General features: G+C 44.5%; 2 protein-coding genes across 2 annotated transcripts in view; one reads left to right on the top strand and one right to left on the bottom strand.

Moving 5' to 3' along the window:
* Positions 1 to 4,122, bottom strand: part of MTREX (Mtr4 exosome RNA helicase) — a 51,331-nt gene extending 47,209 nt beyond the window's left edge. Inside the window, exons 1-2 of the mRNA XM_075269417.1 lie at positions 3,922 to 4,122; positions 326 to 454 (exon numbers count right to left, since the gene is read on the bottom strand). Coding sequence (XP_075125518.1) covers positions 326 to 454; positions 3,922 to 4,022 — 230 coding nt within the window. The 5' untranslated portion in view covers positions 4,023 to 4,122. The remainder of the gene's footprint in view (positions 1 to 325; positions 455 to 3,921) is intronic.
* A 198-nt stretch (positions 4,123 to 4,320) lies between these two features.
* Positions 4,321 to 25,802, top strand: part of DHX29 (DExH-box helicase 29) — a 32,147-nt gene continuing 10,665 nt past the window's right edge. The window contains exons 1-21 of the mRNA XM_075269403.1: positions 4,321 to 4,462; positions 6,134 to 6,338; positions 6,933 to 7,006; positions 7,887 to 8,000; positions 8,190 to 8,319; positions 9,328 to 9,464; positions 9,681 to 9,800; positions 9,955 to 10,081; positions 11,063 to 11,218; positions 11,821 to 11,986; positions 12,556 to 12,679; positions 14,749 to 15,351; positions 17,561 to 17,704; positions 18,194 to 18,370; positions 19,155 to 19,295; positions 19,509 to 19,653; positions 19,872 to 19,992; positions 22,042 to 22,126; positions 23,824 to 23,912; positions 24,162 to 24,290; positions 25,620 to 25,695. Of these exons, the coding sequence (XP_075125504.1) occupies positions 6,155 to 6,338; positions 6,933 to 7,006; positions 7,887 to 8,000; positions 8,190 to 8,319; positions 9,328 to 9,464; positions 9,681 to 9,800; positions 9,955 to 10,081; positions 11,063 to 11,218; positions 11,821 to 11,986; positions 12,556 to 12,679; positions 14,749 to 15,351; positions 17,561 to 17,704; positions 18,194 to 18,370; positions 19,155 to 19,295; positions 19,509 to 19,653; positions 19,872 to 19,992; positions 22,042 to 22,126; positions 23,824 to 23,912; positions 24,162 to 24,290; positions 25,620 to 25,695 (3,042 nt within the window). The 5' untranslated portion in view covers positions 4,321 to 4,462; positions 6,134 to 6,154. The remainder of the gene's footprint in view (positions 4,463 to 6,133; positions 6,339 to 6,932; positions 7,007 to 7,886; positions 8,001 to 8,189; positions 8,320 to 9,327; positions 9,465 to 9,680; positions 9,801 to 9,954; positions 10,082 to 11,062; positions 11,219 to 11,820; positions 11,987 to 12,555; positions 12,680 to 14,748; positions 15,352 to 17,560; positions 17,705 to 18,193; positions 18,371 to 19,154; positions 19,296 to 19,508; positions 19,654 to 19,871; positions 19,993 to 22,041; positions 22,127 to 23,823; positions 23,913 to 24,161; positions 24,291 to 25,619; positions 25,696 to 25,802) is intronic.

The following is a 25,802-nucleotide window of genomic DNA, read 5'->3' as shown; positions in this document are numbered from 1 at the left end:
TACTGCAGAGCGCTTCCAATTGCGCCTGGTATTCTGTTCGGGGGTCCCCATGTGGACTCCCCCGAATGGAATACCAATGCAGATGTGAACGAAGGGTAAGAGCTGGGCAACACAAGCAAACCCCACAACCTTTTATATGCCTCACCATGTCACTGGAGTTCTTTTGTTACCGAATATTTAATGCACATATTTGACAATGACGTGTTTGGGATCCAAAACCCCAGCTGCGCAAGGACATGCTAGTGGTTTACTGGCCCCAAAAACAGCGACAAGCTCCCTGTAACCAATGAAGGACACCTTCATAAAACCAGACATTAATTCTTACTTGACATCATCCGATGAAGGTTCAAGCTTTATCTTCTTTCCAAAGATGCAATCCTCTGGACCCTCAACACTGCTGGCTTCTCTTTTGACTGCAGCGGAAGATCCCGTGATTGGCTTTGCATTTTTCTTCCTGGGATAGTAAATTGAAATGGATGAAGATTAAGATGAATTAAAGGGGTTGTCCCATCACAAGGATCCTATCTATACTGCTAGTTTATGTGGACTTTTCCTAAATGCATTGCTTTATCAAAACTGCTTTGTTTGGCCGCTATTTTAATTTATTCACTTCATTGTTTACACTCCGTTTCTATGGCCCTTGGGATTATCTGCTCATTTGTCAAGTGATGTAGCTGCCTGCTCTCAGTGGGGGAGGGAGGGGCTGGGAGCAGCTCTGAGCTGTTTGTGTCTGATAAGTAGCGGAGCTTCTCAGATAGGGGAGGTGAGAGCTCCGGGATTTCTGAGCTCTTATCAGTCGGTTTAATTGAATTTGGCTGATAAGGGCTTAGATAGGGAGTTGTTACCTCTGTATGCAATGCAAACTGACTCAAATCCAGCTCTGCTACATCAGCTTCACACTGTGGTAATTCATTTATAACATGTGCAAGTGAAACCCCGCCCACCAATGTGCTGAGAAAAGCAGGAAGTGAATAGAGCACAACAGCCTGCAGGTTAGTGAACAAGCGTCATGGGAATACCCCTTTAAGCATAAGGTTACTCGACAGGGGTTTGATGGAAAATCATGAAAACTGAAAATATCCCCTTAGCTGAAGCAAGTCCCACAAATAGTCTAGGTTAAAATTTTTCTACTCGTGTGTCTACAGTTTCTTATGCCAAACCCACCTTAAGTGCCCCACTCCCTTTACACCCCATTCCGTAGAACATACAGAGAGTAGGGACATTAAAGGGCATCTCCCAACTCAGACACCAACTTAGGTCTACTGAGAGGATGTGACACTCCGACCCTGCATGGTCATATTTATTGAAATTTTTTTTCTCCTTTTCTTTAACTAGAATGTGATGTCACAATAAAGTTATTGTTGATTTGAAATAAATAAAAAATGGTAAGGCTCTATGCACATTTGTCTCGTCTCCTGTTTTTACAGGTAGTTAATCAGTGCTACGTGAGCTGACTTTACTATAGACCTCATAGCATAGGCAAGGTACTTGGATGTTCCAACATGACAACGAACCAAAACACATGGACAAGTTAACCTGTCATTGGCTACAGCAGAAGAAAGTGAAAGTTCTGGAGTGGCCGTCTCCTGACCTCAGTATCATTGAGCCACTTTGGGACGCAATACATGCAAGACAGCCCAGGAATTTACAAGAAATGGAGACTTTTTGCCAACAAAAATGGGCAGCTTTACCATCCTGAGAAAATAAAGAACCTCCATCCACAACGACCTCAAAAGACTTCAAGCTGTCACTGATGTTAGAGGAGGCAATACATGGTACGGAAACTTTTGAACAGGGTCATTTTGATGTTTTTGGTTGTTATTATTAGAGATGAGCGAAGACTATTCGAAACTCTAGTTTCGAATACCTTGCTCCCATAGGAATGAATGGGAGCGGGCGAACTGCAAGGGGTTAAGCGCCGGCCGCTCCCATTCATTCCTATGGAGCGAGGTATTCGAAACTGCAGTTTCCAATACTATTCGCTCATCTCTAGTTGTTACGATTTACAAAGAGAAAACAGAAGTTTGACAATAAATGGCTTCTCAGTACAGCGACACTCCTAGGCACCCCATGTGTCACCCTAGGACGCCTCCAGGAGAGGGAAGAATAATTCTTTAATATGTTATACAGGGTGGCCATAATATAAACTCAGGTGTTTGGAGTCGTGTGCAGACTGACCCAATGGACGGAATTGCCTGAAAATTTGTATGTGTGCTAATCAAGGCATGGGGAAACGGACGGCATGAAAAAAAAACCTAAAAATCACCACCAACTGCTTCCTCATGACAATGACACCCTGTTTCTGGCCAGAGTGGAAGTGGATACCAATTGGCCATGGAATATCCTGTGGAGCGACGAAGCGCATTTTTACCTGAATACCATCAATACACAGACCGGTCGCATATGGGCCACCGAAAACCCACGTGTACTCGAGGGGGTTCTGCTGCATTCGCCCAAGGTGACTGTTTGGTGTGGGTTCACCTCATCGTTCATGATTGGACCGTTCTTTTTCGAAGATTTGGGCCCAACTGGGGTAGCTACCTGTTCCGTCACAGCAGCGAGGTACCGGACAGTGCTGGAAACAGTGGTCATTCCCCAACTCCATCAGCGGCAGTGTCTGCAGACGATCACCTTTATGCAGGATGGAGCCCCTCCTCACATCGCAAATCCTGTGAAGAACGCTCTTCGTACACATTTTCCCGATGACAGGATTTTGAGCCGCTCATTCCCTACAGCGTGGCTACCGCGCTCTCCGGATCTCACTCCTTGTGATTTCTGGATGTGGGGACACTTGAAGGAGCGCGTTTATCGGGGGAATGTCGAAACCCTGCCTGACCTCAAAGACCGCATCACGTTGGATGTGCGCAGCATCTCACCAGAGACGTTACACGCAGGCGTTGAGCATGTTCTGCATAAGATGACCATGCTCACCATGCATGATGGCGGCCACATTGAACAGTCATGCTAGTTGTTGGTCCAAATGGGACATCCCCAAGTATTAACAGACGGGTTTTGCGCCGTGCGCTCACTGTACAACGCCACTTTATCCCCTGGTGGGGAGTTTTCGTATTAAATTTAAAAAATAAAAATTTCATGCCGTCTGTTTCCCCATGCCTTGATTAGCACACATACAAATTTTCAGGCAATTCCGTCCATTGGGTCAGCCTGCACATGACTCCAAACACCTGAAGTTATATTATGGCCTCCCTGTACAATGCAGCAGGCCATCATAAGTTTATACATAGAGGTACAATATGGGCTTTGCATTACTGATATACACAATACACAATGTTAAAAGGGTTGTCCTGTCAAGGTTCACTCCATGGTTATGTGATGGACAGCCGGTCACCAGGCAGATGTCCGACTACTGTCCACCTAGGTGACCGTCACATGACCCCGGCCCTGACCGTCACATGACCCCGGCCCTGACCGTCACATGACCCCGGTCTGATTTTAATCCATGGGAATTAAGAAGAATAAATGAATCTAGTAAACCGTGAGGGATTGATACTGGGAGTATATTACACAATTGTACAACTGTTCATTACACAAGTAATAAGATTTGTCTCTCAATATCATTGTAAAGCTGGACAATCCCTTTAAGTAACAACATGGCACAGAAAAATGTAACAACATGTATACGTCCTATCATAGCCTAACCAGTACTCAAGTATTTGCCACCATCAGGACACTGTGATACCCCTGGACCCACCGCCCCACTCTGAGCTGAATACTCTGTGACATTTGGGCCTCTGCATGGTAACACTAAAGCTCCATTCACTGACAGCAAGCAGAGATGGTGATATTGGTAACACTGCACACAGAGCGGGGCTGGGAGGACATGATGGCCCTGACCTCATATAATCTATATCACACCGGTACATGATGGGGGCCGTACTACACCACAGCTCGCCCTCTTACCCAGCTTTGGCCGCAGGCCCCGGTTGGGCGGCGCTCTTGCTCGCCGCTGGGGTCTCCTCCTCAAACACACTGAACAGCTCGTCCCCGAACGCGTCCGCCATTTCCTCCGACGAACCAGCTCAGCTTTCCCGCAAACTGACGAATTCGGTACTGCTTGAATTTCAACGCAACGGATGGTAGCGTGTGCTAAGGGTCGCACACAGATGAGGTATGGAGTTGGTTCTGGCCGCACAGAAATGACGTCAGAGAGCAGTAGGCGGGGCTTGCACTATGCGCTGGGGCAGTGGTTTATTAAATACGTCTGCGGTCCCTGGGCAGTGATTGGCGGCTTCGGCCATTTTGTTGAAGACCAAGCGTCAGCTTATGCTAACGAGTTGGGCTACAACAAAATGACCGCTTCTCTGCAGACGGGAAGGGATTTTATTCACGTTACATGTGGTGGGGAACCTGTGTTGTAGACCGATTGGTTTCGTGACGTCAGCTGCACCGGGTGTTCCGTAGTCTGTCGTGACGTCACGGGTGTGATGGGGACGATTGAGTGGTGAGTAATGCAGTTCTTATATTCTGCTGCTGGTGGGGCACATACACCGGCTCTGTGGCTGTACTGGACACGTGGCTACCAGGACAGTCCATCCTGCACTTCCATAGAGAACAGAGGTTACTACTGGGTTTCGGCCATTGTTCTGGTGCCTGCAGTCTCCTTTCAGGCTCCTGACTCTTCTCTGTACTCTGTGGTTTGCAGATGACTGACTGTTGTCACAGTTTCATAGATAGCTTTGCCATATTTCTTATGGCGGGTGGCTCAGTGGTTAGCACTGCAGCCTTGCGGCACTGGAGTCCTGGGTTCAAATCCTGCCAAGGGCAACATCTGCAAGGAGTTTGTATGTTCTCCCCATGTTTGCGTGGGTTTCCTCCGGGTGCTCCGGTTTCCTCCCACACACCAAAGACATACTGATAGGGAATGTAGATTGTGAGCCCTATATGGGACAGTGACTGACAATATCTGTAAAGCGCTGCGGAATATGATGGCGCTATATAAATAAAATAAAATAAAGCATAATAAATAATAATACCAGTTGTCCATAACAGGGCTCATCAGTTTCCATCGTGGCATCCATCTTTCTATCAGATAGTATAATACAGAGTTCTGCTCCATTTGGTCCGCCATGCTTAACGTAATCTGTGATGAAGATCCTGAACCAGCTCCAGCACAGATGTAACCTGGCCGCATTGTAAGGCTATGTACACATCTGCATCCCACGTTGTCTGTGTCCATCTGTGGTGCAGAGTCCTTATAAAATCTGTAACAAAATAAGACCTGCAAATATGACTTTGTTCTCACGCAAAATTACAGATAAAACAACAGCGACCAGACGGACCCCATTATAGTCATTCGTGTCCCCTGAGAGCTGTTCTTATCCGAGATTCATTGAATTGATGGTTAAAGGGGTTGTCTGGCCCCAAATGCAAGTTTCATACTGATGACCTATACACAGGATTATCCATTAGTATGTGACCTGTGGTATCCAACACCTGAACCCTGCATAGATCAGCTGATCCGGCTGCCTGTGGATGCCAGAGGCAGCAATAGTGGACAGGGAGCGGATGTGGCTCTGCCATATATGAGGTTGTGACTGTGCCCGATGCCACAGCTTCATCTCATATACTTGAATGGGACAGAGCAACTGTACAAGGCACATCTGTCTTAGCAAACCAACAAGTATTCGGCAGGACCTGGACTCATGCTGACCTCTAAATGACGGGCTTTTTTTAAGGTAGAACAAGCCTATTTTGTATGGAAGACAGTAGAATAAATAGTATGGATATATTTTTTAGCACATGTATAACATAGAGTAAAAACACCGTCTCTGACCTGATCATAACAGCATACCAGTGGAAGAGGACAAAAGAAGAATCCCAAATCCAAGTGGACCTTTAGAGTTCACTTATACAGCTTATCTTGTCCTAATGCACCTGGTGCTATATATCAATAAAGTTGTATCACTTTAATGTTCGATAAAACTATTGAGCAGTGTCGTCAATTTCTTTGTATTCTAGATTGACAGTGAGATGTCTTTTCCAGGAACCTTATATACTGACAGGGACTGCTGGAGTTTTAGAGACGTATATACAATGCATATTTCCTATTATCACCACAGTAGGTAAAACCATTTAATCACTATTTTATTTTTATCTATTTACACCTTTGTAGATATGCTCAGGATCTAAAAGAATGGGTGGCAAAAATAAGAAAAATCGGCACAGCAATGCTCCGGCCATACAGGGAGCAATTTCAGCCGCTAATCGACCAAGGGCAGCGGCAGAAACCAGGCCTGGTGGGGACGAGACATCGAAGAGGGAGGCTGGCAAATCTGCTAGTGTGTCCTCTGGGAACAAGGAAGCACGAAACAAGCAAGGTAACAGGGACATGTGTCAGTCCTAATGATTTTTATTTACATAGAGAGTCTGGCGTTTCTAGAAACAGAACTTAATTTTAGAGTGACAACCTGTAAGGCTGGTCCCATGGTTGCCAAAGGGATTTATGGTAAGACATAGAGATGAGCGAGTACTATTCGAAACGGCCGTTTCGAATAGCACGCGGCCATAGGAATGAATGGAAACGTCCGGCACACAGATGGCCGCTTAACCCACTGTGTGCCGGCTACGTTCATTCATTCCTATGGGTGCGTGCTATTCAAAACTGGCGTTTCGAATAGTACACACTCATCTCTAGTAAGACACCTAAAACTTTTAAATGGTAAATCTGCCTACAGTAGTTAAAGTAGTTTCTACTACTGATGGCCCATCCTTAGGTCAATCCATTAATATGAGTTATGCTGAGATCCAACACCCGGGATCCCTACAGATCAGCTGTACTGAGACAGCATGGCTCATGGTACAGTGATTTCTGTTACAGCAGACGTTACCTGATATATTTGGGTTGGGTTTGTCTAACGTCAAGGCACTTAAAGTATTTCTCGTTAACGTTGTTTTTTCTTCTTTTTTGTTAGGTCCAAAAACATACAGTTTTGGATCTTCTGCTGAATCCGGCGCTTCTGTTACTAGTGATAAGTCTATACTGAAGGTGAGGGCACACTCTTGTACTTCTCCAGCTCTTCCTTTACAGTTAAAGGGTTTTTTTCAGACCTAGGTCAAGTTTTCATAGTGATGACCTATCCACATTATAGGCCTTAGTATGTGAACTGTCAAGATCTGAGACCTAGACCCTGTACAGATCAGCTGTTGCAGCAGCCTCTGGTGCTCTTATTCAAGTAATAGGAGCAGCACAGCAGCTCTGTCCACTTCATGGCTGTGATTTTTGGGAAATGCACCCGCTCCCTGTGTGATAGTAGCTTCTATCACCTGGAGGCTGTTGCTAAAGCTGATCTGTGCATGGTCCGGGTGGATACCTCATCAATATGAAGATTCAATCTGAAGGCGCAAAATCCCTTTAAATTTATATTTGGAAATTGTTCATAAGACGCAGTTTCTACTTTTGTTTTTCAGTCAAAATTCTGAAACATTGCAAAAATAAATCGATTTGTCTCTACAATTACAGGATACTTACAAACCCTGCATGTAGTCTGAGGCTAAAAAATGCATTGAAGTAATAAACTGAAATAATATACATACCCCAATAGGAGTAGTCACTTATTCCCTATCTTCTGGATGGGGGGGTAACTGCTAGATCAGTGGGAGTCCATCAAAATGTAAGACACTGCTGAAGATAGCTTAGTACTGTACTTGTCTCCTGCACATGCTCAACCAATGCTCCATTAAAACGGTGGGCTCAGGATCCCCCTTTTTGTAATCAGAGAGGGCACCAGAAGTTGGGCCCCCACCGATCTAGCGGTTGTCCCATCCAATACATGTGAAAACAGCCTTAGTGGGATCCTTGGATTATGAATAAGTAACAGGGTATCACCAATTTGTTGCATTGATCTGATCTTTTCTTCTTAAAACAGGTGGTGATTGAGAGCAAACTAGAGAAGAAGATCATCTCTCTAATAAATGAGCATAAGAAGTTCATCTGTGACAAAGGAACGGTGTCTGGAAGGCTGACTTCTAAGAAGTTACAGGTCTGCAAAAACCTATCACTCCGATTGCAGTGAAATATTGCACTTAAGCTTGGCTGACAAGTGGAGAAAGAAGCATTTTTCTCTAAGACAATATATTACAAAGTTTCTAATCTCTGCTGTATCGTTGATAGTACAGGTGTCCACCTTAAAAACTCAGATAAAGTATAGTGTCCTTTTTACCTTTTCTAGGATCTGTATATAGCTTTACAGGAATTAAATTTCAAGCCAGAGCACATTGAAGATGCAATGTCAAACGTTGTGCTGTACGGTGGCGATCTACATTCTGCACTGGATTGGCTGTGCTTGAATCTACAGGATGGTATGAATAATACTTTATAGTAAAATAAAGAAAACTTAAAGAGGACCTTTCACCATATCTGGGCACATGCAGTGTTATATACTGCCGGAAAGCTGACAGTGCGCTGAATTCAGCGCACTGTCGGCTTTCCCGATCTGTGCCCGGTGTGAAGAGCTTACGGTCCGGTACCGTAGCTCTTCTATGGTCAGAAGGGCGTTTCTGACCATTAGCCAGAGACATCCTTCTGCCTCGCATCGCCTATCGCACTGTTCTGTGGAGCGGGGAGGAACGCCCCCTCCCTCTCCTGATAATACTCGTCTATGGACGAGCACTGCGAGCAGAGGTAGGGGCGTTCCTCCCCGCTCCACAGCACAGCGTGATTGGCGCCGTGAGGCAGAAGGACGTCTCTGGCTAATGGTCAGAAACGCCCTTCTGACCATAGAAGAGCTACGGTACCGGACCGTAAGCTCTTCACACCGGGCACAGATCGGGAAAGCCGACAGTGTGCTGAACTCAGCGCACTGTCAGCTTTCCGGCAGTATATAAAACTGCATGTGCCCGGATATGGTGAAAGGTCCTCTTTAAAGGGGTCTTCAGAATTGGATTTTTTTTTATTGCCTTAAGATAGGCCATAGATATTTGTACCTTGGAGGGTTGTCAGCCGGCCCCCACATGGATCAGCTGTACGGAGCCCCTTCCAATGCCCATGCTATACACAGCCCAGAGCTGGCAGTATATGGCTCTGTGTCCTGTATGTTGGCTGGAGCCTTCACTGTAGCTCAGTTCCCATTGACTTCCGTGCGAGCTAAACTGTAGTACCTATGCCTGGCCACTATACAGGAACTGGAGCCAAGTGTTCCATCGGCCATAAAAAATAAATCCCGGACAACCCCTTTAATTGCAATATTTGTCCATATTGTTGTGCCACTCAAGTAGAGAAGCAAGAAATACACAGACCTGACATAGCCGTAAGATACGGTCGGCGCCTTCGTCTATGTAGTGTATGATAATATTGCTTTCTTTCCACAGATCAGTTGCCAGATGGCTTCAGCCAGCAGTTTGCAGAGGAGGAGAAGAAAGAAAGAGAAAAGTTTCGGCCCACATCACAGCAGCCGGTCCGTGACAATGTTGCCAGCTCTAGTAGATCTGCTGAAGCACCTGTGAAAGTATGTGTTGAATTTAAAGGGCAAGTTCACACACAGCTGGTTATTGTAGAACTTTCTGGGAATGAAAAACCCATTCCATATATATGGACAGGTAGCGGTGTATAAAACCTCTGATGTCAGACAACATGAAAGGCGCTCTGTAATATCTTAGGTAATTGTCTTTATGAAGAGTGGACATAACTTATGGCAGCACCTTTATTCTCTTCTATGTGGCAGGCCAGTAATGAGAAGGAAGTGAGCATGAAAGAGTGGATTCTGCGCTATGCCGAGCAGGGTAGCGATGAGGAGGAAGAGCTGGATCCTGTCAAAGATCCTGACAATGAGAAGTTTGACCCTGTAAGTTAAACACTAAAGACAGTATGGTGGGAATGTATAGGTACAGGTGTTACCTAAGTATCAGCCAAGTCAGCAGGATCACACATTGTTGGGAGTTATGGAACGGTGTGGCTAAGAAATAGCTAGACAATTCAGTATTTTATGTTTTCTATAGAATGAACGATATCTTGAACTGACAGCAAAGTTGTTGGATGCCAAAAGTCAAGCAGCTATCACAAAACAAGAAAAAGATAAAGCGGGCCAGAGGGAGGCCCAGAACAAAATCCGGGAATATCAGCAAGGTAGGACTTGTAACATCATGTTGGAAGCAAAATGTGTAATATTCTCTCACTTAAGATTCCCACAAAAAAGTTTGGACAGGGGATAATTGTCTGAATGCTGGGGGTCTAATTGGTTCGTCAGTGATCAAAAGGATGGGGTACCATAAGTCCCCCTAAAGCTTCCTTGTGAATTAAAGGGGTATTCCTATGACGCTTGTTCACTAACCTGCAGGCTGTTGTGCTCTATTCACTTCCTGCTTTTCTCGGCACATTGGTGGGCAGGGTTTCACTTGCATGGGATTGGTTGTAAATGAATTACCACAGTGTGAAGCTGATGTAGAAGAGCTGGATTTGAGTCAGTTTGCATTACATACAGAGGTAAGGGACTCCCTATCTCAGCCCTTATCAGCCAAATTCAATTAAACCGACTGATAAGAGCTCAGAAATCCTGGAGCTGTCTCAGAAGCTCTGCTACTTATCAGACACAAACAGCTCAGAGCTGCTCCCAGCCCCTCCCCCCCAGAGCAGGCAGCTACATCACTTGACAAATGAGCAGATAATCCCAAGGGCCATAGAAACAAAGTGTAAACAGTGAAGTGAATAAATTAAGATAGCGGCCAAACAAAGCAGTTTTGATAAAGCAATGCATTTAGGAAACGTCTTAAATCCACATAAACTAGCAGTATAGATAGGATCCTTGTGATGGGACAATCCCTTTAAGCAGCAGTGTGCTTACATGACCAGCGCTCCATTCTCTGCTGTTGAGTTGCTGGGACTGTAATCTCCGGAGAAACCCACATCCTCACGGCAGTGAATGGAGCGCCACACACACCGACACCCCATTCACAAGGAGGCTTTACTTGGCCATTTAGCTTCTTGTCTTGATCACAGGGGGGCCTGGCATTCAGGCCCCCAATGATCAGACACTTATTCGCTGGGAGAAGTGTCCATAAGGCACAACCCCTTCAATGCCTGAATTTGTAATGAATTTCCTTTATACAGAAATGAAGACGTTGGAGCTGCACCCCATGTTTAACCCTGCAGTGAAACTGACTGAGGAGAAAAATGAAAGTCAAAAGCCGCCACCAGCACATCCGGATGACGGATCATTAGGGTTCAGTCTGTTTGACAATGATAGAGAAGTCAAGGAGGAGAAAGGTAGGAAAAGGCTGGAAACTCACACTTGTCTTATTGAAAGGGGTCATACAAAGTTTTAAACATATCTATCCACAGGATAGGTGATAGGTGTTTGATCAGTGATGGTCTGACCACTGGGATTCCTGCCAATCCATAGGTCCCTTGGTCCTATGTATGAATGGAATGGTGGATGAACATACATGATATTGCTCCATGCTTTTCTAGGAGGCCAATTACAGCGCTTGGCTACCTTTGGCTGTCCCATAGACATGAATGGAGTGGCCTGTCCCAATTTACGTCATTGTTGTTCATCGCACCCAAGCAGATTTTAGCATTAAAAAAAAGTTTTTATAGAAATCACTGAAGCTGCTCCTTTATAATGCCGTGTGTTGCATCATATGACCTATTGCAATGGCTTCGGACACACCCAAGTGACTTATTATGGGTTCCTATCTGATTTTTGTCACTTTGTTAGCAAGTATAGTGATGTATATTATGCTATTGTTGCTCACAAAACTACCAAAGTCGCCTTACATTAATCTTTTGTGGCCTAATATCAGATTATATATTTATTTTTGACGTGTTTGTTGTTTCCAACTTTTTCTAATCTATTTTGTGTCCAGTTAAAACCAGACCCCCTCTTGACATCCGGAACTTCGACTACACCTCTCGCAGCTGGACGGGTAAATCTCCGAAGCAGTTTTTGATTGATTGGTGTAGGAAACATTATCCTAAAAGTCCAAACCCCTCATTTGAGAAGGTGCCTGTGGGCAGGTACTGGAAAAGTAGGTAAGTGTCGTCACATTGGGCTACAGTCATCATATCAACTTAGTACAAGGTTTTTCAGTTTTTGGGAAAATTGTATAACATATAGCCCCTGAGAAAGAGTGTGCAATTCTAGTAAGGGCAGGGTAGGGATTTATTAGCTATAACCAAGTTCAGACTCCCTAGGTGGGCCGCTGAGCCAGGTCGCCTCCAGCTCACCCTAGTATGGCACAGTACACTCATCGTACTTCATACAGATACTCATCCTACAGCATCTCAACCAGCCCATATGTCAGTATAATATTTTTGAGAGATTATTTGAGTAACTACCCAGTTTATTTTTATATACTAGCGGATGAGATGACATCAAGGTGCAGAGTCAGGCCAACCATTATCCTTCTTCCCTGAACCCCATCTTCTCAATCACACCGCATGGGCTCCAATAACCAATCATCTTGCGTTGTCTTTGCTACCTGCGTGGGCAAATATCCCTGGCTCATTACATATCAGTATTTCATATCATAAAGCTGTGGCCATATAGAAGAATTAACAATACATTTCTGAGGATATAAATTCTATCTGTTTCTTTGTAGAGTGAAAATTGTGAAATCAAATGATGACGTCATGTCTGTGTGTCCTACAATCGTCACAGAGGACAGCATGCAAGCTCAGCACCTCGCCGCCACTTTAGCTCTTTATGAACTCACTAAAGGCCAAGTATGAGATTTTCTTCTATTTCTATAGATTTTTGTTTCATATGCAGTCACATGAAGTATAATTTTAGCCACGTATAGAAAGAGAATCCACTCAACACTGGGTTAAGTAGAAGATACCTGAGACATGTCATGAATATGGATGATCTACATGTCCGAAACGCGTTTGACTTTTGCAGTGTCTGTTACTCTGGTTGTCTGTGGTTATTTTAGGATTCAATCAAGTCTCAAATATTTTCTATATATCTGAGTGCTGGGTGGATTCTCTTATAGTGGATGTACCTGATGCTATGACTAAGTACTGATCATAAAAGCAGACAACTTAGGCCATGTTCGTATCTGCGTTTGAGTCTCCCTTCAGGAACTCCATCTCAGTGCCAGTCTAAAACCGCCAGATGAAAACTAACTTTTTCGCTTGCCGATTTTATTTAAAAAGCACGGATACCCAACAGACCCCATTATAGTCAATGTGGTCCCTCTGTCTTCGTAAGTCTTAGCTGTTTTAATAGTTCCTTTGTCCATTCTTCTGGAGTCTAGCCACAAAGACACTAAAGGGTGCATCAGTGTGCAGGCATGACCACCAGATCTTTCTCCATTGATGATCAGTGGTGGGGTAATCCTTGGTCATACATTTGACAGATGTTTTTTGGAGGATATTCCCTTCACGATATAGTTGAGGTCTTCTTGAAATATCAGTTATGGATCTTTTTTTCCCTAGAACTCCTCATACTATTGCTCCTCTATTATTACTCCTAGAAATTGACAGCTGGGTGTTAAGCTTTTGTGGGGTGCCCCTACACTGTTGTCACTGTTCAATAAGTGATGACGGTGCCAAACTGTGCAAGGACACAAGGGAATGGTGACACCCAGATGTCAATTTATTCATTATTATTCAGAGGAAGAGCACAGTGAAAACTGATAGGAAATGATTGAAATTTAAAGGAGTTATCTGGGGACTTCACATGCACTGGCCGAATTCTATTTAGCCCAAACCTCAAGTTTCCCGAACTGGTTCCGTCTCAGGGTCATGTAATAAGAACCAGCACCCGCATTCTCCCCCCTAGACTACATAGTAAAGCCAGCCCCCTAGTACAGATAATACACTGAACAGGTAGAGGCGGAACAACTCAGGTTCCAATTCCAATGCGGTAACCTTGAGTCGGAGCCAGCTCGGAAACCGGAGGCTCGGGCTAAATAGAATCCAACGAGGAAAGTCGATACAAGGAATATAAGTATTTACTAAAACAGACATGTCAGGAGCAGTGAGACATGCCCTTTAAAGGGGCGTTACAAATAATAACACTCCGCTCAAATCTACAGGATCTCCTTTGATCAGGAGAACAAGGGTCCCTATGCCACCAGCACCCCAGGACCCGTGCACCATTAATTTCTGTGACACTGACATAGCCAAGTACAAGACTCCATCATTCCATAGAATTGAATAGAGAAGCTATCAGACACTTTCAAGTGTTCTTCTGTTTTAGGTTCTGTTAAGAAAAAAAAAAGCTTAAAGAGGACCTTTCATGGTCCGGGGCACAGGCAGTTCTATATACTGCTGGAAAGCCAACAGTGCGCTGAATTCAGCACACTGTCGGCTTTCCCGATCTGTGCCCCGGGTAAAGAGCTATTGGTCCCGGTACCGTAGCTCTTTACAGTCAGAAGGGCGTTCCTGACAGTCTGTCAGGAACGTCCTTCTCCGCAACAGAGCCTATAGCGCTGTACAGTGTGAGCGGGGAGGAACACCCCCTCCCCTCCTGATAATAGTCGTTTATGGACGAGCACTGTGAGCAGAGGGAGGGGGTGTTCCTCCCCGCTCACACTCTACAGCGCTATTGGCGCTGCTGTGTAGAAGGACGTACCTGACAGACTGTCAGGAACGCCGTTCTGACTGTAAAGAGCTACGGTATCGGCACCGATAGCTCTTTACCCGGGGCACAGATCGGGAAAGCTGACAGTGCGCTGTCGGCTTTCCAGCAGTATATAGAACTGCCTGTGCCCGAACCAATGAAAGGTCCTCTTTAAATGGAATTTGAAGGAGAAAAGAAATGATTGCATGTTTCCCCCCCCATTTAGTCTGTGCATCAGCTGCTGCCGCCAACATACAGAGACGTATGGCTAGAATGGAGCGATGCTGAGAAAAGTAAGCAGGAGAAAGACAAACTTGAGAGCAACAAGCCGCGGGAACAGTTCATTGCCAAACTATTAAATAAACTGAAGCTGAAACAGCAGCAACAGAAGCCCCCAAAGATCAACAAATTGTCTGAAGACCCCGAAGACTCCTGGGAAAACCTAGCCGGCGAAGACGATGTGGAGCAGAACACATTACATCTGGTCGAGAAGGACAATTTAGAACCAGTCAGGAACCTTTTCTTTAAGTGCCGAGATTCGGCAAAGTACAAGAGACTGCTGAGTGACAGGGAGCAGCTCCCGGTGTTTGCACACAGGGACTATATTTTAGAAACACTTAGCAGGCACCGGGTTATCGTTGTAGCGGGTGAGACGGGCAGTGGTAAAAGTACTCAGGTGCCGCAATTCATACTAGAAGATCTGCTGCTAAATAAATGGGCCTCAGGGAAGTGCAACATCGTCTGTACTCAGCCTCGCAGGATATCTGCCATGAGCCTGGCCACTCGAGTGTGTGAAGAGCTGGGGTGTGAATCTGGACCTGGAGCAAAGGTGAGTGGAGAGAAAATAATAATAATACATTTTATTTATATAGCGCCAACATATTCCGCAGCGCTGTACACTATAGTAGGGTTCAAATACAGACAAAAAAGATACATTACAAAGAAAGTCATTTCACACACTGGGACTGAGGGCCCTGCTCGCAAGAGCTTACAATCTATGAGGTAGAAGGGGTGACACAAGAGGTAGCAGGGGCGGCATTGCTTATACAGAGGTCAGACAATTTTGTAATAGAGGTGACTGTCATTACTAGAGATGAGCGAACACTGTTCGGATCAGCCGATCCGAACAGCACGCACCCATAGAAATGAATGGAAGCACCTGTGATACTGACTTTGCCGGAGGCCGGCCGGCGTCACAGGTGTTTCCATTCATTTCTATGGGTGCGTGCTGTTCGGATCGGCTGATCAGAACAGTGTTCGCTCATCTCTAGTCATTACACAAACATAAAACTTTATGAGCCGTCACCAGTCGTGTCCTTTAACATGTGGATGGAGCTTGGACATATAGAGTTAGCCTGAAATGGCATCATATCCTGTGGGGTAATGTGGGAGCTGGAACAGAGGAGGGTTAATATTAGGGATTCTAATGACGGTACAGAAAGGCTTACATTAGAAATTGTGATAGGCCTGTCTGAAAAGATGTGTCTTTAGTTGGCGCTTGAAGCTGTAGAAATTGGGAGTTAATCTGATTGTCGGGGGTAGAGCATTCCAGAGAAGTGGTGCAGCTCGGGAGAAGTCTTGTATACGAGTGTGGGAGGTTCTGATAATAGAGGATGTAAGTGTTAGATCATTGAGTGAACGGAGAGCACGGGTTGGGCGGTAGACAGAGATGAGGGAGGAAATGTAGGGAGGTGCGGCATTATGGAGAGCCTTGTGGGTGAGGGTGATAACTTTGTATTGAAAATCCGTAAGAAAAGCCATAAATAAGACTTGTTTTACCCTGCAATGGATTTCAAAGTAGTGAAGGAAGGTACAATGGCAAAACATTAAAAGGCATGTACAGAATTAGAAATAAATGGTTGTTTTTTTGCAAAAAAAAAAAAAAAAAGGGGCCACTTCTATCCTCAGGTTCTATCCGGCTCAGCCCCTTCACTTTAGTAGACATGACCTTCAATGTCAGACACAACCCATGGATTGAGGGAGATCTGTGTCTGAAACCAGCCATATTTGTATAATGCTGAACATCCCCTTTAATTCCTTTCTCTCCCTTATCTATTACTGCATGTAAATTGAGATGTACTGGGGGACACTTACTTTAAGACTCCATGCTCACAAGCATGTACTTTGTCAGTGTTTTCATGAATAGTACACTGACCCGTTATTTTCTATGGCCCTATACACACGCACGTGTATTATCACAGGTCTGTGTAAGGGGCCATGAGCCAGGTGCAAAACTAAGTCCTATACCTGTCTGTTTTGAGGTCTGGGCTCATTATAGAAAATTATAAGATCCGTGGAGACATGGGCGATAACACAGGTATCCATGTGCGTTTTTTTTTTTACCATTAACCCATTGCTGCAACTGTTCTTGTACCTTTAGCCTTCCTGTCCTAAATTTACCGATCAAGTATTTATGAACTGAGGATTGTCCATAAACCTAGACAAATTTTTTTAAAAGGAGTTTGAAATGGGGAAAAAATTGGTGTCAGAAGAAATATAGATTACCGATCATGTCTCCCCCGTTCCAACACAGTTCAGGTCCCTGCTGGTCTCTACATCCGACACACAGGAGATAGCTGCTAACCCGTTCACTGGCCATTGACTGGCTAAGCAGGCATTTCCTGTGTGTTGTGATGGAGCAGGATGCGGAGACCCACATGGGCCTGGGCACCACTTTAATAGAAATGAAATGGTTAGCACTGTAGCCTTGCAGTGCTGAAGTCCTGGGTTCGAATCCCTCCAGGAACAACATCTGCAGGAGTTTGTATGTTCTCCCTGTGTTTGCTTGGATTTCCTCCCATTCTAACAAAGACATACTGATAGGAAAAAAAAATCTACATTGTAATCCCTATATGGGCTCACAAACTACATAAAAAAAGGAAAGAAATGGTAACATATTTTCACTCTTGTGATGTCGGGATCTGGTTGTTCTCTCCGCATACATGAATAGAAGTTGTTTATCTGCCGATCCAAGAAAAGACAAAAGCATTAATGGCTTACAAATGAAGAATTTATTCTATAATATCGTGTGTTTCTAGAATTCTCTATGTGGATACCAGATTCGCATGGAATCCCGAACAGGGGAACATACCAGACTGCTGTATTGTACCACAGGAATCTTACTACGCAAGCTGCAGGAGGACAGCCTACTGAAGAACATCACACACGTCATTGTGGATGAGGTGAGTGCACACTCAGACTTATGGGTAAGTAGGATCATATCGTCATTCTTAGTGTTCAGCCTAAAGCGGCCTGTAGCCTATGAAGTTGAACGGTGGGGTCGGAGTTATCCCCTGTTCCACTCCTGTAGTCAGATGAGTCTTCATCTTAAAGAAGACACCAATATAGTTAATTTTGTTGTCTGTACAGTCGCTGCACCAAACAAGACATTCAGGGCCTATCCTTTATAGCCTATGTGTGAAGAGTGTTTCGCAGCCTATATGTGAACAACATTCAAAATGCAAATCGAATTGTCTTTGCTACAATTTAAATTTTTGTCCTTAAGAAATTGTAAGCTTTTGCTGTTAGGATCACCTGAATGAAATGTCATGGAGTTGTAGTACACAGATTTTTACTTTACTGTGTAGAAATGTTGGAAATTCCTGCTGTTATAAGCAGAGACTGCCGTCTGCCTGTTTATAACTGTGGGTGATTAATCCTTCTCAATCCAGGTACATGAAAGAACAGTGCAGTCTGACTTCCTGCTCATCATCCTCCGAGAAATCCTGCACAAGCGTTCAGACCTGCACCTCATACTCATGAGCGCCACTGTGGACAGCGATAAATTTTCTAACTACTTCTCGCACTGTCCGATCATCAGGATTTCAGGAAGGACTTACCCTGTTGAGGTATGTGCATGTTGGATAATTCCATGAATGGTAAGGGGATGATAGATAGATAGATAGATAGATAGATAGATAGATAGGAGATAGATAGATAGATAGATAGATAGATAGATAGATAGATAGATAGATAGATAATGGATATGAGATAGATAGATAGATAGATAGATAGATAGATAGATAGATAAATAGATAGGAGATAGATAGATAGATAGATAGATAGATAGATAGATAGATAGGAGATAGATAGATAGATAGATAGATAGATAGATAGATATGAGATAGATAGATAGATAGATAGATAGATAGATAGATAGATAGATAGGAGATAGATAGATAGATAGATAGATAGATAGATAGATAAATCCCACCAGGAACAACATCTGCAAGAAGTTTGTATGTTCTCCACGTGTTTGTGTGGATTTCCTCCCATTCTACAAAGACATACTGATAGGAAAATAAAAAACGTACATTGTGATCCCTATATGAGGCTCACAATCTACATTAAAAAAAAAAAAAGAGGTGCACAACCGGGCAGGTTTTTCGTATGTGTATTAACAATATGTTAACATCAGCCTTATGGTTGCCTTTGGCTATAAATGTAACTACATATTACCGGCACGGCTACATTTATACAGTCACAGAATCACCAATGGTCCTTAGAAGACAACCATAAGGCTAATGTGGTGAAAATGAGTTTGACACCCCTGTTCTAGGCAATTTATTTATTTATTTATTTTTATTTAATATGAGTCTTGTTTGTAGTTGCAAAGATTTGTGTCTTTTCCAGGTTTTCCATTTGGAAGATATTGTGGAGGAAACAGGGTTCATCTTGGAACAGGACTCCGAGTATTGTCAGAAATTCTTAGAAGATGAGGAAGAAATAACCCTTAATGTCACCTGTAAAGGAGGAGGCAGCAGAAAATACCAGGTGAGGGTCACGGGTAGCCTCGACCTATTGCTCTGTAGTAGCGTGATGGTTAAAACCCAAATATAGCTCCCTCTGGTGGCCACTCGTAGGTTGCAAAAATTCTGCTTATAGATGCATATAAATCATATTAAGGATGCCTAAAACCATTCCTATAAATGACATGCTATATAAAGGATCCACTCCAGTTAACAGTACAAATGGTTTCCCTTGTAGGAGTTTATTCCTGTTCAGTCTGGATCACTGGTGGATGTCAACCCGTCTTATCAGAAGTATTCAGCACGGACACAGCATGCCGTCCTGTACATGAACCCCAACAAAATAAATCTGGATCTGATCCTGGACCTGCTGGTGTTTCTGGGTACGTTCATATCTTCTATTACAATCATTATGGCCAGGGTTGGAGGATTACCAATATGGCCGCCATTACTGTTTTCACAGATTTGCTTTTAAGAAAATGTGTGTTATTTAGAGGATGCCACAAAACATGGCGCTGAATTATCAATCCCTTCATACTGTCTGTAGGCATTGTATGACTTTTCCTCTGTAACCCCATTCTTTGCTTTTCTCCTTCACCAGACAGAAGCTCACAGTACAGAAATGTGGAGGGAGCTGTGCTGATCTTCTTACCCGGCCTGGCTGATATTCAGCAGCTTTATGACCTTCTATCTTCTGACAAGAGGTTCAATGACAGGAGGAGGTGATGGACTGTATAAATCTATACCTACGGCCCATGTACATATAAGAGACAAGCAGATTTATATGCACCGGGTCAACTTTGCTGTGTGTGTTGGGGGTCTCCCTATTCTTACTTTTAAACGGATTTCCAGGGCTAAAATATTGATGCCCTATCTTTAGGATAGCTCATTGATATCAGATAGGTAGGCATTTAACAACCAGGACTCCACTGATCAGCCATTTGAAGAGACCACAGAATTCATGTGAGCATTGCATCCTCTTCACTAGTTTGCAAACACACTACTGTACATGCTGTAACCTTTGTGCTTGGTACTGCAACTCAGCCCCTTTCACTTGAATGGGACTGAGCGTCAGCAGGCCATGTGACTGTGAAACGAGGCAGCGCTCACATTACTTGGGTTATGTGTGGGGGTCCTGAGTATAGGATGCCTTTGTATCTTATGTTCAAGGCCTATTCTAAGGCCGATCATCAGTAAATTTAGTCCCAGAAACCCCTTGATATGGGTATGTGTAGGAGCCAGGAAAAATAACTGTCAGCTATTGAAGCTGATTGGCCTAGTATTTAAAGGGTTTTTCCAGGACTTTTTAAAGGGATCCTATCATTGAATACCCTTTTTTTCTGCCTACCACGTAGGAATAGCCTTAAGAAAGGCTATTCTTCTCTTACCTTTAGATGTCTTCTCCGCGCCGCCGTTCAGTAGAAATCCCAATTTTCTTCAGTATGCAAATGAGTTCTCTCACAGCACTCGGGGGCGGTCCCCAGCGCTCAAACTCCACTGGGGGCGTCCCAGCGACGCCTCCATCTTCTTCTGGAACGCCCTCTCCCTGTTTCTTCTTCCATCCTGGGTTTCAATATTATAGGCATGCGTAGTCGGCTCTACCGTCGGGCCTCAGGCAGAGATGACTGCACATGCCGCCAAGGCCACAAGAAAATGGCTATTCACATAGTAAGCTGTGTAAGCAGCCATTTTCTTCTGGCTGCATACACAGTAAACTGGAGTAAGCGGCCATTTTCTTGTGGCCGTGTGCATGTACATTCGGCTCTGCTCCATGGCATAGCCAACTGCGCATGCCTATAAGATTGAAACCCAGGACGGAAGAAGACACAGGCAGAGGGCGTTCCAGAAGAAGATAGAGGCGTCACTGGAGATTTCTCTCGCGGCATTAAGGACGTTTGAGCGCTGGGGACCGCCCCAGAGTGCTGCGAGAGAACTCATATGCATACCGAAGAAAACCCGGGTTTCTACCGAACGTCAGCGTGGAGAAGAATTCTAAAGGTAGGAGAAGAATAGCCTTTCTTAAGGCTATTCCTAGGTGTTAGGGAGAAAAAAATGGTATCCAATGATAGGATCCCTTTAAATGCTGACCTATTCATAGGATAGGTCATCAGTTAAAGATCCATGGGGGTCCGAGCTGCTTGAAGCTGCAGCTTCGCAACCTATGGGATGTCACATTCATCGGTCACATGGCCTGATTGCAGCTCAGTCCAATTCAAGTGAAGGGCTGAGCTGCAATACCATGCAGCCTCTTCAGAGAGCTGATCGGTCAGGGACCCAGGTGCTGGACCCCTAAGGATATGTCATCAATTATAAAGCCTTTTAAGGGTTTAAAACATTACAGTATCAGGCCTATGGCATAGTGACAAGCCAACAGGCCATTGGGTTACAAGATTGTCATATAGTCGTATTTGTTCCCATACTAGTGACCTGGTCTATACATACAGAATGTACTGCCTGAGACGTATTACTTGGCGTAGCTCCTCACAGCTTACTATATACAGTACTGTAACTGTACACAACCCATGGTCGCCCCTGCAAAGCTCTGTGATAACCAGGTCAAATCACTTGCAGATATCGGTTAGTTCCTCACCAAGGTATTGTGAATAGGTCCTGATTGTTCACCAGATCATTGTTGGCCAGTCCAGATCAGCTCTGTATTGGTTTTTGCACTAGAGCCACAATATCACTATTCACCCTTCTTTTGTGCTGCTGATGAGCTTTTCCCTATTTTACTATATAGACCCAGGCCATTGCAATTTTTTATTTTTTAGGTACAAGTTGATAGCACTTCACTCAATCCTTTCCAGTCAGGACCAGGCTGAAGCATTCGTACTTCCTCCAACAGGAACAAGAAAGGTAAGATCACGTAACACAGTCTTAAGGTGACTATTTTGGTGGGGCCAGCTATTCATTTAATATACATGGGGTGTCCTGATTCACAGCAGAAGGATTAGTTCTGCCGGATTTAAAGATGCCGATTTGCGTATTCTCAAGGCTTAGAAGTCACCAGTAGAGTTGTCTGATAGCAGCTTATTCCCCTTTCCATAGTAAAAACACATGCATGCTCGACTGGGCATCCGGGGATTGTGAAAGGAAAGGGGATTGGGAGGAAAAGCTTGACTATCTAATGAGTACGACAACCTTTATGACCTGTCTTCATATCTCCTGTGACATGTCAGAAGTCTATTACTAGGGGTACACTTCCTTATCTTTGTGTATTGTGGGGGGATTTATCAAGTCTGGGGTTTAATCCACAGATCTTGATAACCCCTGCACCTCGAGATTTATGACAAGGCGTATTGGCCGTGCTCATAGCTGTCATAGATTTCAGCCATCATGAAACTGGAGTAAATGATCATAAGTATAAGATGGCCGTTGTCCACGCCACCACCCCTTTCAGGAAAGTGCTGAAGCAGGTCTAAGAAAGAAAGACGTTGCATTTTTTGCACAAAATATTGCTACTAAGGGTCCTCCTGTGGTCAGTAGAACAGGGGAATGAAGGGTCCCCCCTAAAGCCTCCTTGTGAATGGACTACTTTATAGTCATAGCAGCCCCATAGAAGTGAATGGTGCGCTGGTCACACAAGCGCACTGGTGCTTTCGAGGCACTGTCCCCTGTCTACCCAACCCCATTCTCCTAATCACTGGGGAACCCTCGACTGATCTGACAGGATAGGAATAAGTATCCTTAAAGGGATCCTATCATTGGATAACCTTTTCTGACTAACACGTAGGAATAGCCTTAAGAAAGGCTATTCTTCTCCTACCTTTAGATGTCTTCTTCACGCTGCCGTTCGGTAGAAATCCGGGCTTTCTTCATTATGCAAATGAATTCTCTCGCAGCACTGGGGGCGGGCCCCGGCACTCAAACAGCACTGGAGGCGTTCCCGATGCTGTGAGAGAAATCTTCGGCGATGCCTCTATATTCTGGAACGCCCTCTCCCTGTGTCTTCTTCTGTCCTGGGTTTCAATCTTCTAGGCCTCGGGCAGAGCCGACTGCGCATGCCTGGGCCGCAAGGAAATGGCCACTTACACAGTAAGCTGGTATAAACAGCCATTTTCTTATGGCCGCTTACACAGTAAGCTGGTGTGAGCGGCCATTTTCTTGTGGCCCGGGCATGCGCATTCGGCTCTGACCGAGGCCTAGAAGTTTGAAACCCAGAACGGAAGAAGACACAGGGAGAGGGCGTTCCAGAAGAAGATGGAGGCATCGCTGGAGATTTCTCTCGCAGCATCGGGGACGCCTCCAGTGCTGTTTGAGTGCCGGGGCCCGCCCCCAGTGCTGCGAGAGAACTCATTTACATGCCGAAGAAAACACGGATTTCTACTGAACGGCGACGCAGAGAAGACATCTAAAGGTAGGAGAAAAATAGCCTTTCTTAAGGCTATTCCTATGTGTTCGGGAGCAAAAAAGTATCCAATGATAGGATCCCTTTAACAACACAACCCCTTTTACATCAGTATCTTCTAATACAGTAGCTTAGAGCAGTGATTCGCCTGCCTAGTACTGGGATACGGTGGTTTTTACATTGACCCTTTTCATTATTTGTGTAGATTGTGCTGGCAACAAACATTGCTGAAACTGGTATCACCATCCCGGATGTGGTATTTGTCATAGATGCTGGGAGAACAAAAGAGAACAGGTGACCGGGCTACAAAAACTTTTTTTTCTTTAACCTACAGTCACTAAATGGTCTGTAAATCAAAATACCTAAATCTTCTATTATTCTGTTCAGCCGTTTCTTAGTTATCTCTCTTTTTGGGTGGCAACCAGTATAATGCTTTATAACAAGGCAGAATTACCATTCAGTGGTGTGGGAAAGGTGGATGACAACTCCCATAAGCGATGTACAGTACATTAATATGCTGTGATGTGGCTTTGTTTCTTCTAGATATCACGAGAGCAGTCAGATGAGTTCTCTGGTGGAGACTTTTATAAGCAAAGCCAGTGCACTGCAACGCCAGGGAAGAGCCGGCCGTGTCCGGGATGGATTCTGCTTCCGACTGTACACACAAGAAAGGTAAATCGGCTTGTCTTGGAAATGCTGCATCCCTGGTCATGTGGAATTAAAGGGGATTTCTCATGACTAGAGATGAGCGAACACTGTTCGGATCAGCCGATCCGAACAGCACGCTCCCATAGAAATGAATGGAAGCATCTGTGACGCTGACTTTGCCGGCGGCCGGCCGGCGTCACAGGTGCTTCCATTCATTTCTATGGGATCGTGCTGTTCGGATCAGCTGATCCGAACAGTGTTCGCTCATCTCTACTCATGACTATAATCCATATTTGTAGCAGAAGTTAAACATTTTTGCATAATCTCGTCGGCGATGGCTGCAGGGAAATCTACTCAGCCATGGCCAGCCATGGAGTTTATTGTCTTGACTCTCTGTTCTGATGCATATAGGTGAGTCCTAGGTGGTAGACAACAGCCTATGATGTCCTAATAGGACGTATGGGGCAGGGCTGTTTTAACACATTGGTGGGCCTAGTGCAAAATTTTCAAAAGTGGGCACCTGCCATCGCCACCACTTAGACATACTGACCTGCTAAAATTATAATGCCCCCTCAGTGGCCCCCACATAGTATATTTACTCCTTAGTGCCCCCATAAAATATAGTGCCTTTCAGTGGCCCCTGCATTGGCCCCATATAACATAATGGCCCATCATACATTAACCTGCCCCCCAGCTTCTCCATTCATTTCTAGGGGATTGCTGAAGATAGTGGAGCCCCTTTTAAGGGGGTCTTCCAACTTAGCCGACTGCTCAGGCCCCTACCAATCAGTAAAATGGTGGTGATTTGGCTGGGGCATCCAGCGGACCATTTATTTCAATGGGAGTGCTGGAGATAGGTGAATACAATACAGATGCTCCTATGGAAATGACTGACTCGACTACCTCAAAGGGTGAACAAAACACTCCTGTTATTCTGATCGTTGGGGATCTGAGCAGTCAGACCACCACCAATATTTAAATTGTTCCCTATCCTATGGATATAGGATAACTTGTTAAGATGGGGAACACCCTTTATGTTCTGGATGAATTTGCTATCTATAGGTATATTTTGGTTCTCCAACACATGAAAAGCGGTCATCTCTCTCCTACAGATTATGTTGATAGGGGTTCTAAGAAGGGAAGAGACCAACACTAATATTGGCCAAAAGGTTGGACCTCACCAGTACGGTCTTCAACCTATGCCATAGAGGTGTTTCTAAAAAGACATTGCCTGTAGGACGTGTACACTCTGCTATGTGTATGTATAAGGGGAAACCAGTGACAAGATGGTCTTTGAAGCCTTTGTCACTTTTTTTTTACTGCATTTCTTGACATTTGTATTTTCCCTAACAGATTTCACAGTTTTATGGACTACTCCGTTCCAGAAATATTACGAGTACCTTTGGAAGAACTTTGTCTCCACATTATGGTGAGGTTTGCCACATGACTAATCTACTGGAACAATCCCGGCTATAGAACAGTTTACTATAGATGTAGCAAAGTTTAACTTGACACTGGTAACTTGTTGCGGTGGGA

The sequence above is a fragment of the Leptodactylus fuscus genome, chromosome 1 (genome assembly GCF_031893055.1).
Source record: "Leptodactylus fuscus isolate aLepFus1 chromosome 1, aLepFus1.hap2, whole genome shotgun sequence".
NCBI classification, from domain to species: Eukaryota; Metazoa; Chordata; class Amphibia; order Anura; family Leptodactylidae; genus Leptodactylus; species Leptodactylus fuscus.
Note: the sequence above shows the minus strand (reverse complement) of the source record. Positions and strands in the feature narration are given on the sequence as shown.